This window comes from Pleuronectes platessa, chromosome 5, assembly GCF_947347685.1.
Source record: "Pleuronectes platessa chromosome 5, fPlePla1.1, whole genome shotgun sequence".
Lineage (NCBI taxonomy): Eukaryota > Metazoa > Chordata > Actinopteri > Pleuronectiformes > Pleuronectidae > Pleuronectes > Pleuronectes platessa.
Window position 1 is genome coordinate 16,142,360 of NC_070630.1, and position 18,013 is coordinate 16,160,372.

The following is an 18,013-nucleotide window of genomic DNA, read 5'->3' on the forward strand; positions in this document are numbered from 1 at the left end:
GCTTTATTTAACCCTACTGTAATACCAGGAATTTGACTGGAGTTGCGCTCAGTGTACACAATAAGCCTGACCACTATGTGCAACAGAGGTGAACTGTTGACAAGACAGTAGTGCAAGGGGTAAACTAAATGTGCAAGGGTGGACAAGAAGCATGTATCTACTAACTGGGACCGGAGCACAGCAGTGCAGTGGTGCAGAGCGCAAAGATGCTCCAACACATATGGATCAGCAACATACAGGTTACTTACATGGGGCAGGAGAATCATATGGTGCAGAGTGCAAAAAGTGTAAAAGATAGAAAACAGAAGATGTCTTTCCTGTGTCTGTTTTGAAGTTTCATGTAGACGTTAAAGTTCACCCAAAAATGCAAATTCACTCATTATTTATTATTATTCTTGCCGATGATGGTTGGTGACATGTTTGAGTCCACAAACAAATTTTGGAGTTCAAGGGGTAAACAGCCTTGAAGCCAAATCCATCCAATTGAAGTAAATGGTGACCAATTGTGTGTGAGCGCCCATCTTCAAATTCGACAAGAATCGTTCTTATTTACATCGTGTTTTTAGCATAAATATCCTTTGTGTTGCTCCTCCTAATTAGTACTGCAGTTATCATATATAAATATATAATCTTTTAGAAACCAAACTCCATGTCATTTATGTATGTTTGACATGACTCTTTGTTTCCTTTAGTTATTGCGAACAGATAAACTCTGTATAAAGTTGACTGAAATTGTTGTTTTTATCTGTTTGTATCCCTTTCTCTTGCTTCTCTTTTCAGGGGCGGATCCAGAGGAGGGACCAGGGGGGGGGCACTGACCCCAGCTGAAATCTCGTTAGCCTCCGAAGTGTCTGTGTCTTGTAAGTTGTCTTTAAAAAACTTCCAAAACTTGTAAGTAACTAACACAACTTGTTTAGAATTATACATTTTTCTACTTGTGTTGTGGCTTTTGCATTTATATTTTACGTTAATGCACTTGCATGAGACAATATATATACATACTCTATAATGTAGTGTAAAGGGAATCTCGTGATTTTGTCCTGATTTAGCTAAATCCTATATCTGTCACTTCACCTTTCCACCCACATCTCCTCTCTCACCCCACAGGTCGAGGCAGTTTTGTTCTCTCCACCAACTTCTTGTTTGTTGTGGGAACTGTTGTGGTTTTCTCAGTGTATGTGTAACAGTGTAAGTTCTCCACCTCATCTGACACTAAATTCAAATTGAATTGAAGACTAGTTTCATATCGTTGAGTCTTTTCCCTTGTGACAAACATTGAAAAGAGATTTACCATTACAATGTGTCCCATTGGAAGAAAATCACTGTGTTAGGAACTTTAGCAATTCCTTTGTGAATAGGAGCCATTATCTAAATACGAACCATAAAGTGATGAAGTGCACTCAGCCACACAGTGAATTATCTTGACCAGAGATTAAGCCGAGTTGGCTCGATGAATAACTGACAGCCGCTTCAGCCAATCAACAAACCGGTCAGCCATAGCAACACTGTGCTGATTGGTCAAAACGTAGACACGAGTAACCAATGAGATCACTGGAAACCCACATTTTCCTAACTTATCTCTATAAAGAACAGACTCCAGCAGAAACTTTTAAAAAACACTTTATGGCAGAGGCTCGTTTGGTCGCGTGAGATGTTTTAAATGCATCTTGTTAATTGATGAGTAAGAAAGTCTCGACTGTGGATTTATCTGGAGTAAAACGTGACCAGCTTCATTCACGTTTTCTCTGCTGGAAAAAACTTTAAATCCCTCCAGTCTACACTGCCACCTGCTGTCAGTCTGCAGGTAGTTACCAGATATTTTACCATACAAAGAAAACCTTCGTTTTATCAATATTACATATTTCTAGGTGGTTATACATACACACAACTTATATAACCTTTTCTTTTTTATTGATAAAAAAAGCACATTTTCAACCACTTGTGACATTGGACAGGCCACACGTCCACACACTGGTCCTGTCAAACTCAACAAATTCAAACACCACAATTTGTCAGATATTGATTTCATGCAAAAACAAATCCACACACAATGCTGCACAGGTATTGTATTACAATACTAGAGTGTAATAATTTGTGTAAGATCTGAAATTTGATTGGTTTATCACAAGTCTTTCTCCATTGGAAAAATTATAGTGATGTAAAGTCGTTCTTGATATACAAAGTGTAAATATCAGAAATCAGATTTACACCTGTGCAGATCTCATTTCAATATCAAATGAACAGCAGGGTGAAGTAATTAAAACTCCAACACAGTTTTGACAGTACAATACCAAACAATACACAATACATTCAAACAATACTACATTCATTATGGAGCCTCACTGCAGGGTCACAGGTTTGAAAACCAGAGCATCAGTAGTGTGGTTATAAAAATCTTTACTCATTCAAACTGTGTCACAGCGAGGTGTTGTTGTCTTTGTCTTTCGATCAATTTGAATTTCACACAGCCGTCATTAAACATGTAAAAACCCATAAATTAAACATGTTTCTTAAATATGATTGACTGCTGTTGATGATCATATTAACAAAGGTGAAAGAGGTATAACTCAATAACATAAGTAAGATCAAGTCCTTTTTTTGTGCTAAATTTCTCTCTCAGATCCATTAATGGAGAATGAAACCTCACTTCAATTTGATTTTGAAACGCGAAACTACACACAAATATACAACCATGTATCCATTCAACCTTTCATCTTAACAAATATCATATAAAACAGACGTTTTTAGAGACAAATCCACGGTTCTATTGCATTTGTTCAAATGTACTGTAAATGTTGAGCAGTAGCCCGTATTAATGATGTTTTGTCTGAATCTGGCACATATGCACACATCTGGACGAGTAGCGTGTCACACTGGCTTAGATCAGCATGTGACAGATTGTAAAAAAATAAAAAATAAATTGACATTACATTTCAAAATCAAGGTGCATCTGCTGGTGATTCTACTAGAGCAATATGCCATGCAGTAATACTGCAAACTCTAATTTACTGGATGGCTCTAAACAAAGCTTTAATTAAATCTTTACAACAGTAAAACAAATTCAATATTTTCAAGTTAAAAGCCATATTCAAGACTGATAAGACTTGGAAACGGCATATTTCAATGGCCATTATAACCTCTTTTATAGATACACATACAATACAGATTAGAGTCTAGTGGATTAGTCAGGTAGAGTCTGGCAGGTCACTGGAGCTTTGAGAAGCCATTCCTGTCCATGAAGTCTTTAAGCCTGGTGGGAAAATCTGTCATAACTCCTGTGGCTCCCAAGTCAAACGCCCTCTGGAAGTCCTCCTCATCGTTCAGCACCCACACGTACACCTGAACCAGACGCACAACTCTTACAGTGAAAAACACACAACACACAGCGGAGGGAGTCTCACTAGGCTCAAGAATGTTACTGTCCTCTTAACAGCACCACTCGCGGCCAACATGAGACTTAATCAGCTGTTGTGTAGAAGATTTGTTGGGTCCAAAGAGGGGCCTGTGCCTGAATCATTACCTCCCTCATTTAAATATTTACTAAGTTTGGATATGCATGCTTTCGTATACTTTCAGAATGTGAAGTATTTTTCTCATTTGTGAGGAGAACTTTAGAGCTTATACAAAAGCATCTTACCTGTATGCCTCTGGCAGTGAGATGCTCAAACAGAGCTTTCCTCATCAGCAATCTAAAAGAGAAAAATATTCATTGACAGAAACCACAAGTATAAAGCCGTTTTCTATCATGAACTCCAGAGAATGTCAACACAATAGGGTCCAAACATTATTTGGAGTTTCACTAGGGGGTTGGCATAGAATCCGGAGATTTTCCGCAGAACTGATTTTGACATACAATGTCTCTGGACAATTTCAAGGGGATAATCTGGAGTTAAGTGCATGTCTGTAAACAGATTAACAAATGTAGCGTGAAGTTTAATAGTAACTCTAAAGGTTCTGCATTAGTCATGGTAATGTATGAAACTATCATTTTATAAATCATTATAGATTCAAACCAAGTGAGTGCCTCACCTGTCTGCAAGCCAGGCGGCGATTCTCAGGCCCCTTGTTAATCCCTCAGGATCCTTCAGTCTGCAGAATCACACAGAAGATAGTGTTCAATTGTGGAAAAAAAGCCACTAATGTCGCTGCCGCTTTCAGACTTGATCAAAAGTTTGCGTAACCTTTCAGGCTATGTGACACGCAAAAAGGTAACCTATTGACAATTTAACTTGTCAAACAACAACAGCTGAATTCAGACAAAATCAAATTAATTCTAGGAAATAAAGGAAATCATTAACTGAAGTCGACGTAAATAAGTCAGAATGAAGGAAAATGTTCACAACAAATCCGATTCACATTATATCTGTCGTGCTCATTTATCACAACAGATTGATACTCCGTCAACATACAATGACAGTCACTGGGTTTCAGGGGTGAATTGTGTACTCAATAGCTTTGTCTTGAACCATGCATACTGAGGGACAACAGAATTGTAATAGAGGAGATAATTTAATCCTAATGAATGTTCAGCATGTTTAATCTGCTCTGTGACATTTATCCTTATGATCCACTAACACACCCCCACAGGGCAAAGGGTGTGAAAGTCTCTTTTAATCACTCGTCAGTGAGCGACTTTGTTTACAGCTGCTCTGTGGCCAAGACAACACAAACACAGAGGACTTGCTGCAAACAGTTAGAAGGTGAGTACATTTAATGCATGTAGCTCATCAACATCAAAGCAAATTTCTGACTTCAGTAAGGAATTATCTTTGTAAATAAAAAAAAACTAAAAAAAACTAGCACAGGGTCTGTTTAATGGTGATTTAAATAATCATGTTAATCCCATTTGTGGCGTATGGGTCGTATCTGCTGATGAAGGCCACAAGATGTGACTGAAAGGTCTGGAAGTTTTACAGTAAATGGAACTTGTAAAAATACTTTTTCATATCCAAGGTCGATCATGAACTTTTAAGCTTAATTCGACACAAGATAAAAGTTATTAATATTTGAACCATAAATGGAAATCAAATTGTTGTTTAGCCGTGTTGAGATCCATCTTCTCCTGATAATTAATGAGCAGCAACTACAAATGTTGCCAATGCTAATTTAATCTTTTAGGAAAGGATTTAATTCAGTAATTTTTGATAGAATCGTAAGAATAAATATGTGAAACCAGTAATATACAGATGACCATTCTGAAAACTGAATATTTATTGCCGTTTTTTTTCCAGTCGCTTCTTTTTTGCAGTCCTTTGATCGTCTTCCCAACAAGAAATGTTGAGTCACAACTAAATGTAAAGCGCAGTGCTACCTTCTCCAGCAGCTCTTTCCACAGATCTCATTTCCATTAGTCTGAACTCACTTGGTGATAATGGAGGGCATGGGGATCTCTAGGAACTGCTCCTTGAGGGGAACAAACGGCAGAAGGCCAGTGTAGAAGAGGCCCAACAGCTGCAGCACTCTGGGAAAGCTGAACAACACTGGAATCCGAGGATTCTGAAAAACACGAAACCAGGATTCAGGGTCAGTTTACAGGGGATTCAGTGAGGCTATACTTTTAAAAAGAAACGCGATGATTGGTTTGTTTTTATACCTGAAACAAAAAGATAGATACTGACTTCCCTCACACAGCAGATACAAAATCATTGTTAATATTTTAATATCCTGCAGTACAGCAAATAAGTACTGCAGCAACTTACTCATCCCATTATAAGGATATTAAATAAAAACTATATTATTACTGATGGCACATTGTTATTTGTTTTCAATCCCTTCCTGAACTTATTGGCGCAAATGGTAACTTAGATTATAATATTGACATTCGGAAAGTAAATGATTTCAGAAAACTGAATAAACTCTGCATCTTATTGTCATTCAATTAAGGCCAAACAGCTCATATCAAATTACCTCTTTATAACACTTCTTGACAATCTTGTTTCTGGCGTTTCCCCAGACGGTCAGATGTTCTCTGTCGTACTTCACAACCAGCTCAGAGACCTGGAAAATTTAACTAGAACTCAAAACTCCAACAATAAAACATGGTGACAAATGTAACACAGCAGTACAACACAAATAAGGATTTGTTTTTACAGCCTCAAATGTTATCATTCAATATCATTTTATTTACAAATAAGTAAAACTAATTGACTATACATATTTATAAACACATAGTAAAGTCTGTTTTCTTGAAATTGAAAAATAAAGAGAAAAAACACGAGAAAATGGTTTGATCGGAGGGTTTAAGACAAAAAAAAACATGCATGCACACGCACGGACACACACACACACACCTTCTTGATGAGCGTGTTGTTGTTGGCCTTGATGTCGATGTTGACAGGGGTGTTCGGAAACGCATCAAAAACGTCCCTGAGGAGAGGGATGCATTTGTCATCCCCTCCCTCACAGAAACACTCTGCACAAACAAGGACAGGTCAAACACACAGTCGGCATCACATAGTTAACTGAACATATTCCAGATAGCTGACAGGTTGTAAACTTAATTGTATTAGTCATACTAGCCACAATATCTGTGTATTTATCTCAATAAAAACATAGAGCACTTGGAATGTTCATGTAGCTGTTCACTCTGTAGACCACACTGAGTGATGTTTCAGATAAAACATCTGTATATTAGTGAGTGTTGAAGTAACTCCACCAGCCATGTGCACGTAATGCTCACCCCTCTGAAAAGTAACTCCCAGCTTGCAGAGGTATGGAGGTAGCTCCTGTGAAGAGCACACAGCAGTCAGTGGTTAACAGACAAGAACGACAGCCTCCAGTCAGAGCCTGTGCAGTCAGGGCAGGTTCAGACGCTGTGAGAGCCAGAGGGCGCTCACGGTACTGACAGTCTTTACAAACAAGACAGGAACCCAGAGAGGACATGACACAGTAAGATCAATGTGAAGAACATTGTGCTTCTCTACGATGAGGCCGAAGGTCACATAAACGTAATCTTCCGTGAATATCATCAGGGTTTCAAATTAGTTTGTGGCATTTATCAGTTTATTTATCTCCGCCAAGGAGGTTTGTGTTTGTAGGGTTTTTTGTGGAGGGGTGGGACATAACGCAAGAAAGAACTAAATACACTTTGGAACAGATCTAGATAAACAGGCAGATCCGGGAATGTTTTTATTTCTCTTTCTTTAACATGGTGGGATAGAGTTTGAGCTTAGGTGGAGGTTATTATGCCACGAGTGCTTCATCACTGGGCTTTACTTCCTGTAGGACAATAATCATTTAGAAAATGGGGATATTCAACATCTCGTCCTATATTCCAAATATTTACTTCCCTAAAGTAGGTTCAAGAGAAATAATGGAAAAGGGTCTGTACTAAGCAGCTGCTATTAGTAACAGACTAGACTAGATCATCAAAGATATGTATAACTAAAAAATAACAGCATTGTTTTATTAATCAGGTGATAGTTCCACATGACATAATCAGATGACTTGGGATCAAACTCAATTCAACTTCCCTCACACAAGTCTGGTCACAAGGTTTCTCTTTGTTTGTTTTCTAACTCAAATAGAGGTGAACCTGTCTACCTCTTGTCTTTTACATGCTAATGCCGGCAGGAAAGTTAAACAAAATTATTTAACTGTTCAAATATTAAATAGAAAAAAAAGGCCTTCCCCAAAACTGTTCCCACTAAGTTGGAAGCAAAGAACGTCTCGGTATCCTGAAGCATTTAGATTTCCCTTCCCTGTAACTAAGGGGTTTGGGCCACCCCCGGAAAAACCACCCCAGCTGCTCGGCCATGAAACTCCACGTGCACAGTTTTTGGCTGATGTTGAAGCTGGAGGACGTTTGGAACCCTGCAGTAATTGGGTCAGCAGAGCGTTGGCCAATTTTACACACTATGCACCTCAGCAGTCAGCGACCCCGCTCTGTAACTCTGCACATTTCACAAACTGATTTGCAGCGGTGGCGTCCTATTTTAGTGCCACACTCCAATTCAATGTGCTCTTTGGAACGAGCCATTCTGTCACAATTGTTTTAAGGGCCGACTGCAAGGTGCTGGATTTTATCCACTGAATGATTCACCTGAATTCAATGATTAAGAGGTGTCCCAATAATTTTGTTCATATAGTGCATCTCTCTGTCAGATATGGAAATGTGATGACTCAAGAGACATTTCAGAGCAGTAACTCACAGCGTAGGCGACGTCAGAGATATCAGCATTGATACCAGTCGCCCTCCTCAAGTTGGCGTCGTGAGAAACCACAACCTGTTCGTCTTTGGTCAGGTGGCAATCCAGCTCCAGCATGTCTGTGCCCAGATCCACCGCGCTGCATGATTCAACAAGCAGGACACACACTGTATTTATCACAATACCTGGGAGACTCCAGAGAGTTTCAATCGTGTATCTCAGCACCGAGGTCACTGAGGTCAACACACATTATAAAATCATAAACCACTTTACACTCATAAAATAGACATAACAGCACTTTATCATCTAACCCTTTATGACCAGTGACCGAAGGCTACAGCCATACCGATAGGTTTTAGTTCTGTTACAAAATTAATAACTGTTTCTATGTCTCTTAATCTACTCACACACTTTTTAGATTGTCTATTTGCACTCGGGTGGTTAGTCGCAGACAACTTTCTAAACAAGGGAAAGAAATTGTGAAAGAGAAAGGATTTCTTTCCTTGGACTGACGACAAGGTGGAACTGCTATCGACAATATGTGTAAGCGACACTTTACAGTCATGGCTGGTCATCAAATCATGATCAGAACTGCTTCATCTCTACCAAATATGTATTATACTCACTGCTTGAAAGCTGCCATGGTGTTCTCCAGGTTTTCTCCGGCACCTGCCATTCAAAAAAGGAAACACTACATGTGATACTCTGGGGTTTTCATATCTGCATTACTGTTTCACCAACTGCTGGAACACTGATCTCACTGCTGATACAGATCAAACAGGGACACCCAGGATCTTCTCGAGAACCTATGATGGCATTTTATTTGTGCTTTCTTTAGCTAATCATCTTTCAAGTATCCAACCTTTTATTAAGTGCATGTGTCATTTTATCAATCTTTTCCTTTTTTAAGTTTACGTCATGGCGGCAGCATCATACACAACGCAAAACAAGCAAACACACTGACTTTTGTAATACAATCAAAACCATGCAAATGCATCTATAAACAAAATATTAAATTCTTAACAGAGGTGGAATAGGTAGACAGATCTATTATTGCTAAATATACAAGTAATTAGCTCCCATTAAGAAGCATAATGGGTCCAATAACCATCATCAGAAAAAAAGTAATCATAATAAAGTTTAGTTGCACTTATATATGGCACTTACATGTAGCACTTTGTAGTTTGGCGTTTTTGAAACTAATGTCCATGATTCTTGGTGTTCTGGGTCTGTTCATTTATTTTAAGTCGCTTTGGATAAATGATATGTAATGTAATGTAAAGTACAAGCCAAATGGTCCAAATAACTGGAGTAAAGTAAAAAAAGAGTTACAAACCATGTACTACCTAGTAAACACACCCAACGTTGATATTCAGATAAATTACATTTTGAAATCTTAGCATCTTAATATACAAAATCACATACTGACGACAACTTGCCGTGCACCCTTTTCTTTGAGTGGGACTTTGTGAGAAAACGGAAATTTGAATGAGTGCCACTGACTCACCTCCACGGTGGGAAATGTGTCTGCTGAGGAAATTCTCCCGCTTCCTTCGGTGCAGAAGAGTGGGACATTTCATGAGCAGGGCGGAGGTGAGCACGTAGCCCGTTACCGTGGACAGGACATACACAGCAGCGCACATCTCCCGCCAGTCGCCTGCAAAACAAACACAAACCAGACAACATACTCAGTGACGCATATTTGATTCTAACAGCCTGAAAATAAAGAAAATAAAGAAATTGAGGAAGAGTGACAGCAAGTATTTTCCAATTGATTCAAATAAAAAAAATGTTGCTGAAGCCTTAGGGCAAACCCCCGAAATAGGGCTAATACTACTGACTATCTATTTTTGAATTTATAACTTCCTTTTAAGTTCAAAAACTGATTTTTGCTCCTCAGTGAGAGTTGTGGCTTCAAACTCTTCTTTTGGACAGAGAATGACAAACGCTTAAATAAACAGCTAAACAAAGTTGAGGTCAATAAGTTGTGTGTTATACCTCCTCATTGTGCTTCACAATGTTTAACCCTTAGATGGATGTGTATTGGACTTTTCTTCTATTGAAACCGATGAGTCAAAGACTGAAGTTGTGTTGTTCGTCTCCCACCAACATTCATGTGTACAGTTACCACAGTGAGGATCCATCAGAAATGAAAGAAGAAATACTTTCCTGTTAAAAGTATTTGATATATTCCACTCACATTACTCACTGTCTACTCGGGTTCTCACTGAGCTGCCTTGGTGCCAGCACTGGACCAAAGCTTTGTATTTACATAAAATCTAATGAATCATTAAAAACGTGGACTCTCCCAAACAAACGCATAGTCACGTCAACAATCAACGTCATTAGCGCACGAGCTAGGTGAGGCTAACGTTAGCTGAGCTGCTTGTCGAGCTCTCCAGGTGAAATGTTTACCTTTGTCATCAAACTGTTGTGGGTTCCTTCGTCCTCTGGTGTTGACTGACTTGTCGAGTCGCTGCTGAGGTTAGTCGGAGCTCATGGAGCTGAGCAAGAAGCTTGTTTGTGTGGAGATGAAGTGATGAAGTGACCTGTCCTCTGCTCCACAACTGACTCTGACTTCCGGTGCCGCTGGAGACTCATTGCGCATGCGCAGCCCTGAGCGTCCAACAACAACACTGACAACTTCTTATAGGATCCAAAAAAAAGAAAGCAGTTCAAAGTGAAGTACTATAAATATAATATACCCATCATGGTCACATATTGGAAAAATAATTTGCACGTCATGGTTTAACACATCAAACTAACACATGTTAGTAACTAGAATTCAAATCAATTTAACTTTTGAATAAATAATTCAAGATCAGTAATGCATCCTATATTGGACAGTTCACGATGAGGTGCAAACATTTTTATCAGTCCGACGATGAAATATTCAATTGAAATGAGAATTCAGAGCAACAATGCACGGCCTGATCGATCTCCTACAGGGCCCCGGGGCACACATCTGTTGCTGGGCCCCATGGACTGAAAATAAAGATGGACGACATATCTCCATGGCTCCACGTCTCCAAGTCTCCGTCGGATATATATATATATATTGAGATACCATTGCTGCCATCCGGTGCATTTTGAGCCAGAGTCAGAGCAGTAGCAACAATGGGATGACGTTTGTTACTATAATTCTCATCTGTTAATCATGAAGGTTGCATTTTTATGGCATTCAAATAAGCAAACATAATAAAAACAGGAAAATTAAACCTTGAATATGCATCAGTGTGATAACCTAAAATTACAAAAACTAAATTTAAGTAAATTTGGTTTGATATGTACAAATATTACAAAATAATAAACAAACTTATTTGGTAGCTTGGGATTCAAGTCCAATACTGCAGCCAGCCACCAGGGGGCAATCAAGAAGCTTTGGCATCACTTTTGGGGAACTATCATGTCATCCATTTTTACAACAGTCTTTCTATGTGAGTCTGCTATTATCTGTTATTTTCCTTTATTGTAGAAATGTAATTACTGTCAGCTCGGAAGCTGTAGAGTTCCAAATCCTTTCATAAAATTGGTAATTACTTTGATGCATATACTATTTAAATTAATACAATTTCAAATATTATTTATCCCAGTTTGTGATGTGTGCAATCAAATTGCAACAAGAAAAATCGACCCACTATACTCTTTCGTCTCATTTAGTGAGTTGGTTACTGATGTCGTCCGCCAGACAATCTGCTGGGAGGTATAAGCACAAAATTAATATCTAGCAGACAACCTACAAGTCATGTGCAAATATTGACCTTTACTCTTTACATTGAATATAATACAATAACCAGTTTCTTTTAGCTCTGATAACTGATCAATGAGATAACACAGAGTATCCCCACAGAGCAATGTCCAAGTGAATTCTTGTTCCTGTCAAAGTTCACTTCATGTAATAAACCGCCCATAGAGATGTGATAAGCACCTTGAATTCCTACAGCACTGTGTGCAGGTAATTTCTCGTTGTTTAAAGAACTAGAGCTGCTCCCGAGGGTTTTTATTTTCAGTTGCTGTTGAGTTTTAGTAAAATTCAGTTAAAGGAAAAATCTAAAAATGCCTCAAGAATTAACGAACATCCTGGATGAGTGGAAGTGCCTGGAGGAAGAGTATCAACAACTTCAGGTAACTGAACTCCTTACTAGAACTAGTACTTGTACTTACATTATTCTTGCCGTTCTGGGTCTGTACCCTCATGGTTGAATGCACATATTGTAAGTCGCTTTGGATAAAAGCGTCAGTAAAATGTTATGTAATGTAATGTAACATGTTATAATAGCCTGTAATCAAGCTTCCTCTAAAACTGTCATGCATTATTAATACCTTGTTTATGTCAACTACCTTGGTTGTGCTTCAGGTTATAATTAAACACATTTTCTTTGGTTATGACGCGACCTCATCTTCTTGTGTTTTTCAGGAGAAACACAGAAGCTACCTACAGAAACTGGATGAAATTTCCAAACTACAAAAGAGCTGCTCTTCTTCCATTTCCCATCAGAGAAAAAGATTGAAGGATATCTCGCATCTGGTGAAGAAGTAGGTGTAAACACACACACAGTCACACATTTGCATGGTCATATCAGCATTTATATGTTGGTATTAATACAGTTAAGAGGGAGGAAGAAATGCTCTCCGGTATTTAAACGTGGATTCTATAGGTTATGTTGTACCAATGATACAAACTGATCTTGTGCTCTTGTTTCATCCACCAGATGCAGCCCAGGAACCTCAGAAGAAGCAGCGAAAAACATGGATGTGATGAAAGATAAAATGAGGACGAGACCCAATGCTTACTTTGAAATGGAATCTTTTCTTCCCCAAAAAAATGGGTGACGACAACATTTTTAATCACAGAATTAGTGTGGATGTCATTATTGTGATAACAAATACATAGAAACTCATTGGTTATAACAGATAAAGTGAAATTAATATGATTTCGTCATATTGCAGGCTGTATCTGAGTCTGGTCCTTGGAAACGTGAATGTAACTCTTCTCAGCAAACAGTCCAAGTAAGAAACCAACACACAACCTAAAAATACATAGTTTAATTATACATTAACATTCGTTTAGTTAAATTAATGAAATCAAATATAGACAGAGTATTTCCTCGAGTGATCAATTGCCACCTATTTCAGTAGAAAATCCTGAACACATCACATGTTTGTCAGATTCGTCTACAAAGATGAATACGAGACGTTCAAGCTGTGCTCCACCGTCGTCCTGCTGCTGTGTTCCTGCATTTGTTATTTCTTTGTCAGCTACAGGTATGCATCATACAACACAGCCGCTCCAGCCTTGAGCATTGCAATGGGTTCATCAGTCTTCATGGACACTTTATAAAAACAAGCACTTGTCTTATGTCCCTGACTTTTAGATTTGTTGATGCGGTCCTCAACTTCCTGCTGGTGTGGTACTACTGCACATTAACTATCAGGGAAAGTGTTCTCATCACAAACGGCTCCAGGTCCGTCCTGCTACTCTCTCTACTCTTTCATTATGTCACCGTTTTATAATTTTACATATATCATGCATAGCCCCCTCATAGCCCTTCAACTTCATCGTTATAGAAAAATACTTTTTTTTGTGGCAATTGACCCTCTTATTATCTATTTGCCCAAGTAAACCTTGATCAAGTCAGTTTAATTACCGCTATTTTGTCACTGCCATTTTCCAATAAAGTACAAGATGGTGAATATCCCTTCTACGTTAGAAGATCTTTTGCACAATTTAAGTTACCAACTACCAGTAGATGTTAGCAGGTGATAGTGGCAGCAAGCAGTTGTAAGGGGCATAAACTCAGTTGTGTGCCTTAGCGTCATCAAGTGTTTTGGTCTTGTAATCGATACCGGCCGAACCTGAGGGTCAGCTGAGGCTAAAGGTAAATCTGACTGGCTTGTATGGCAGCACTATGAAAGCCATGCTCAGTAGATCAGACATCCTTCCCTCTAAGCCTTCTTAAACTAAATGCTGTCTCCTTTAAAAACACAGTACAAAATGGAGAATATCCCTTGTTAACATCTGGCACAGGGCTTGCCCATGGCTCCCCAGATCTCTAAGCAACCTGAAGGCAGATGTTGCAATGAAACCCCTGCTGCCAACCTCCACAGGGCAAACTATTGCTTTCCAGCCACGTTGTTCTGCCTCCAATGCCATGTTTAGAGCAATATCTGGGACGATAATTTCCATTTGGATTAATAGTAATCAATCTTAATAATAAATCTGATCTTATCTATTGTGTAAAATATCAAATGAAGTGTGTCTTTCATCATAGAATAAAAGGCTGGTGGGTTGCTCATCACTACGTCGCAGCTTTTTTGTCCGGTGTGATGCTGACATGGTGAGTAGAGGAAGATAAAAACCTGAATTACAGACTATGAAACAATAAAGCTCTGTTATAGCATATTTAAATACTTATAATTCTAGCTTAAGTCCACTTTTTGTACAATAATAAGTCTCCGCTCTTTCACACACAAGGCCGGAAGGGAACCTTTACAAGATGTTCAGGAACCAGTTCCTTGCCTACTCCCTGTATCAGAGTAAGGTCAAAGTACTTGTAAAACAGTCATGGTTCAAACTTACAAACAAATAAAATGATCTAACCTGAAATGTCTTTCATGTGGAATGTGCAGGTTTTGTTCAGTGTCTTCAGTGCTACTATCAGAGTGGATGCCTGTACAGATTACGAGCCCTGGGAGAAAGACACAACATGGATCTGACCGTGGGTGAGCGACGCAGTGACACGTCAAGGACACAGAGGACAGATTTACATAGTCAAGTTTATCATTACTGAATATCTTGTAAAAATGTTAATAATGTTAATAATGTCTGTGGCACACAGTCATAACTAAAAGATGTCAGTTTTCTTTCTTCAAGACCCATTAATTATTCTCTTTGACCTCAATGAAAATATGGTGAAAACCTATCTCACAATGTTTAACTCTCCTAAAATCCTTGGGGTCAATTTCTATGTTTAACATCTCTAAAAGTTTCATGGTCCTGCTCTCCACTTCAACAGGGTAGACTTATTGCTGCTAATGTAAACCAAACGGTTCCAGGCCCCATCAGATATGCTGCTGTCAGCCATGTCCATGACATAAAATAGGCATTTGTGCTCTTCATAAACTTCGAGAGGTGTATAAATGAGATAACAAAATAAAGAAGGGAGGCAAATGTATGTACAGTTGGAAAAACAAGTAGTTGGAATACTGGAGGGGCCATATTTCCATCCAACACATATCCAAAGACATTCCATGTTTTCTGACATTTCTGTCATATACGCTTTGATAAAAGAGAAACAAGGCAGAATAAGTGGGATAAGTGGGTTCAGCAAATACCAATGCTCAAATTGACCTTTTACAGGTGTTTTTTGTTAGTCAATGACTGTTGTGTGTTCCTGACAGTTGTTCTGAGGATGATGATATTCTATTAAAAAAAATAACATATTTCTAAATGCTTAAAATTATGTTTGGTTCTCCTGGGTTCAAATTGACTCCAAACATAATAGTTTTTCTTTCCAAATGTTATAAATGACAAAAATAAACATTATTCCTCTAATGTCCGAGCAAATATAATTTCTTCCAATTTTAGCGGGTCACAATGAGCCCAAGGATAAACAAGGTTAGTAAATTTGAGGATAACATGAAAGGTTTGCCAATGGATCGGTATCAAACTTTAATGGGTTATTTTTCCTTGGGTCATGCCACACCCATCCGCAAAACTGAAGAATAGAAATCGGTTCAGTGTTTTTTGTGTCATCCTGGTGCCAATCATACAAATATACCTCCATCAATGTCTAACTGTCCCTTATATCCACACAGGCTGCACCACAGTCATATATATCAATCCACAAAATCTACCTAATCAGTACAAATATAGAAATACATCCTCATGCAAAGTTAAAGAAGATGAAAAAAGATAAAACTGAATGAGCATTCACAATATAATGGGGTCTTCCCTGAGTCATAATGAATCCTCACACCAAGTTTTGTGGTAATCCGTCCAGTAGTTTTTGTACAATCATGCTTAGAAATGAACAAACCAACATGTTAGCGAAAGTAAAGACAGACACATTTTTTTTAACTTTGTCTGCTTTCTATTTTCAGAGGGATTTCAGTCGTGGATGTGGAAAGGGCTGACGTTTCTTTTGCCTTTCCTCTTTTTTGGTCATGTGAGTACAGTGTGTGATGCTGACATGAAAATGAACTTGAGTAATCCCCTCTTATGTACTGCTTAGTTTGCATTAAAGCCATGCATAGTCATGGTTTAGAATGGATGACACGGACAAGCTGATTTGAAAAAAATATACTGATGTCATTCTACGGCCAACGATTACCGTGAATATTAAGGAATGAGGTGAGAATTGAAGGGTTTTATGCAATGTGGAAAACAGCTTCGCCTTCACCTCATCATCCATTCCCCATTCCAACTCCTGAGTCCTTGTGTTGTTGTCCTGCAGTTCTGGCAGCTCTTCAATGGCCTCTCTCTCTTCAAAATGTCTCAGCTCCCAGACTGTAAAGAATGGCAGGTCAGTGATTTCACTCACTCACTATTTCACCTTGTTCCTGCAGATCTTTCAACAACACTTCAGGTTTCACTGTTTCTATTTATCTTTGCAAAATCACAACTTGGGGAGGTTTAATGTTTTATATCAAGAACTGTGTCTTCGAAAATGTACTTTGCGAAATATATTATTGATAACTTAGTGTTACATCTCAGTGAGCTTTTTTACAAATCTTTTTATTGCATATAATTCCCTTATTAAATCGCCCTCATGCATTTGCATTTACATACTTCACTTCATCCTCTCCTGATCTTCTCTGTTAAAACAATGACAATGAATCAGCTATATTTTGCTCACTCAATTGTTTTGATATCTAAATTCCTGTTTTCTGTTTTTCTGGTGTGACGACAGGTCTTGATGTGCGGTCTCTGCTTCCTCGTTCTGTTCATGGGGAATTTCTTCACCACTGTCGCAGTGGTCCGACAGAAGCTCAAGAGCAGGAACCAGAAACAGAAGAGTCTGTGATACAACGTGATACAATAAAGCATGTCCACAAAACGCTGTCTCACATGTTCACAAGCTCATATCTTCATTAATATTATCCTGGCCAGCAATAATAAGTCTACTGGCAATACTGCAAAACATGAACAGTACTAGCAAACGTAACATATAAAGGTGTGCTAGGATTAATCAATCATCATTAAAAGTTAAATTAAGTGTTCTTATTTGTACCAGAAAACATCTCCAATATAAGTAATGTGTTTAGTTGTTATTTAATATCTTTACATTTAATTTCCAGTGAAGGTCTTTTAGATTCTGATATTCATACTGTCATATGATTATCACTCTCTGTATGTTTCTGTTATACAAATATTTGTCCAATTTTCTCTTTAATACTAATATATAATATATATATATATATCAATGGTTTATGTTTGCATTTATTACAAGACATTGCTGGTTTCTACCACACCCCTGACAAATGTTTACATTTCATTTATGCAAACTGAACTGACTAAATTAATTCAAATTTGTGAGGGGCTAAAGGCTAAATCTGCCCGTTTCATTGCCTGAGCTGAAGGCGGAACAGGTTTGTACATGAGTATATTTGCTCCAGTATTATTAAATAAAATTTTCCAGAACCTTACATGACTGTCTATATTTTTCTTATTACATAACAATTATCTTTAGTTGTTTTCCGTTGAAATCTTACACACAAAACCCATAGTCAGTAACTAAAAGCCGCATTTCCGCCAGTGACTACAACATTTAGATCAAAATTTAATATTTCTTATACTGGTTGTAAATGGTGGAAGAAATTGTAAAATCCTCCATTAAGAAAAAGTGTTTGCTTAAACTATGGAT

The 18,013-nt window shown here is 38.2% G+C and overlaps 2 protein-coding genes and 1 long non-coding RNA gene across 3 annotated transcripts; 2 read left to right on the forward strand and 1 right to left on the reverse strand.

Moving 5' to 3' along the window:
• Positions 1-757: 757 nt before the first annotated feature.
• LOC128439630 (uncharacterized) lies at positions 758-3,209 on the forward strand. The gene is made up of 2 exons (XR_008338431.1): positions 758-860; positions 1,108-3,209. It is a non-coding gene; the product is annotated as an uncharacterized LOC128439630 (long non-coding RNA).
• gdpd1 (glycerophosphodiester phosphodiesterase domain containing 1) lies at positions 1,890-10,720 on the reverse strand. The gene is made up of 11 exons (XM_053421986.1): positions 10,563-10,720; positions 9,655-9,804; positions 8,774-8,816; positions 8,151-8,286; positions 6,680-6,725; positions 6,291-6,412; positions 5,908-5,997; positions 5,363-5,496; positions 4,030-4,089; positions 3,638-3,689; positions 1,890-3,339 (listed from the first exon to the last, which is right to left on the reverse strand). The coding sequence occupies exons 2-11, from the start codon at positions 9,788-9,790 to the stop codon at positions 3,205-3,207; spliced, it is 954 nt and encodes a 317-aa protein (XP_053277961.1). The 5' UTR covers positions 9,791-9,804; positions 10,563-10,720; the 3' UTR covers positions 1,890-3,204.
• A 1,483-nt stretch (positions 10,721-12,203) lies between these two features.
• On the forward strand, positions 12,204-17,287 carry LOC128439723 (ion channel TACAN). The gene is made up of 12 exons (XM_053422113.1): positions 12,204-12,272; positions 12,565-12,683; positions 12,860-12,976; positions 13,098-13,157; positions 13,317-13,412; positions 13,523-13,612; positions 14,420-14,485; positions 14,623-14,684; positions 14,778-14,870; positions 16,251-16,315; positions 16,604-16,672; positions 17,060-17,287. Exons 1-12 carry the CDS (start codon positions 12,204-12,206, stop codon positions 17,171-17,173), a joined length of 1,020 nt encoding a protein of 339 aa, XP_053278088.1. The 3' UTR covers positions 17,174-17,287.
• Positions 17,288-18,013: the final 726 nt, after the last annotated feature.